The sequence below is a fragment of the Apteryx rowi genome, unplaced genomic scaffold (genome assembly GCF_003343035.1).
Source record: "Apteryx rowi isolate R43461 unplaced genomic scaffold, aptRow1 scaffold_27, whole genome shotgun sequence".
Taxonomy (NCBI): Eukaryota; Metazoa; Chordata; class Aves; order Apterygiformes; family Apterygidae; genus Apteryx; species Apteryx rowi.
In genome coordinates this window covers 3,074,299-3,074,952 of record NW_020449085.1, presented here as the reverse complement: position 1 = coordinate 3,074,952, position 654 = coordinate 3,074,299, and the positions used below count along the sequence as shown (strand labels likewise).

The 654-nt window shown below is 70.3% G+C and overlaps 1 protein-coding gene across 1 annotated transcript in view; it reads left to right on the top strand.

Moving 5' to 3' along the window:
• Nucleotides 1-240: 240 nt before the first annotated feature.
• Nucleotides 241-654, top strand: part of SNUPN (snurportin 1) — an 11,111-nt gene continuing 10,697 nt past the window's right edge. Inside the window, exon 1 of the mRNA XM_026068373.1 lies at nt 241-254. Within this exon, the coding sequence (XP_025924158.1) occupies nt 241-254 (14 nt within the window). The remainder of the gene's footprint in view (nt 255-654) is intronic.

Here is a 654-nt window from a genome sequence, read left to right as displayed (position 1 = left end):
TGGCCCACGGCGGGGGGATGCCAAGCACCCGCTGCCCGCGGTGCACTCGCACGGGGGGCAGCCACAGCACCTCCCCCCACCAGGACAGGGGGCAAGTGGGGTGCCGTGGGGCAAGCAGGGCGCTAAGGGATGGCACTATGGGACAGTACTGTGGGGCTGAGCTTTGGGGCAGGCAGGGTGCCAAGGGGTGGTGCTGTGGGGCGGTGCTATGGGGCAGGCAGGGTGCTATGGCATGACACTATGGGGCCAGCAGGGTACTGTGGGGTGGCGGCAGTGCTGTGGGGCAGGAAGGATGCTAAGGGGCAGCATTATGGGGCCAGCAGGGCACTGTGGGGTGATGGCAATGCCAAGGGCAGCGCTGTGGGGCCAGCAGGGTCGTGTGGGGCAGGCAGGGGGCCACAGGCAGTACCGTGGGGCTGGCAGGGCCCGGTGGGGCAGACAGGATGCTGTGGGGCAGTGCTGTGGGGCCAGCAGGGCCCCGCAGGGCAGGCAGTGGGCCATGGGCAGCACTGTGGGGCCAGCAGGGCCTTGTGGGGCGATGGCAGCGCTGTGAGACAATGGCAGTGCTGCGGGCAGCACTGTGGGGCTGACAGGGGCTGTGGGGCAGGCAGGGGGCCATGGGCAGCAGTGTGGGGCTGGCAGGGGCTGTGGGGC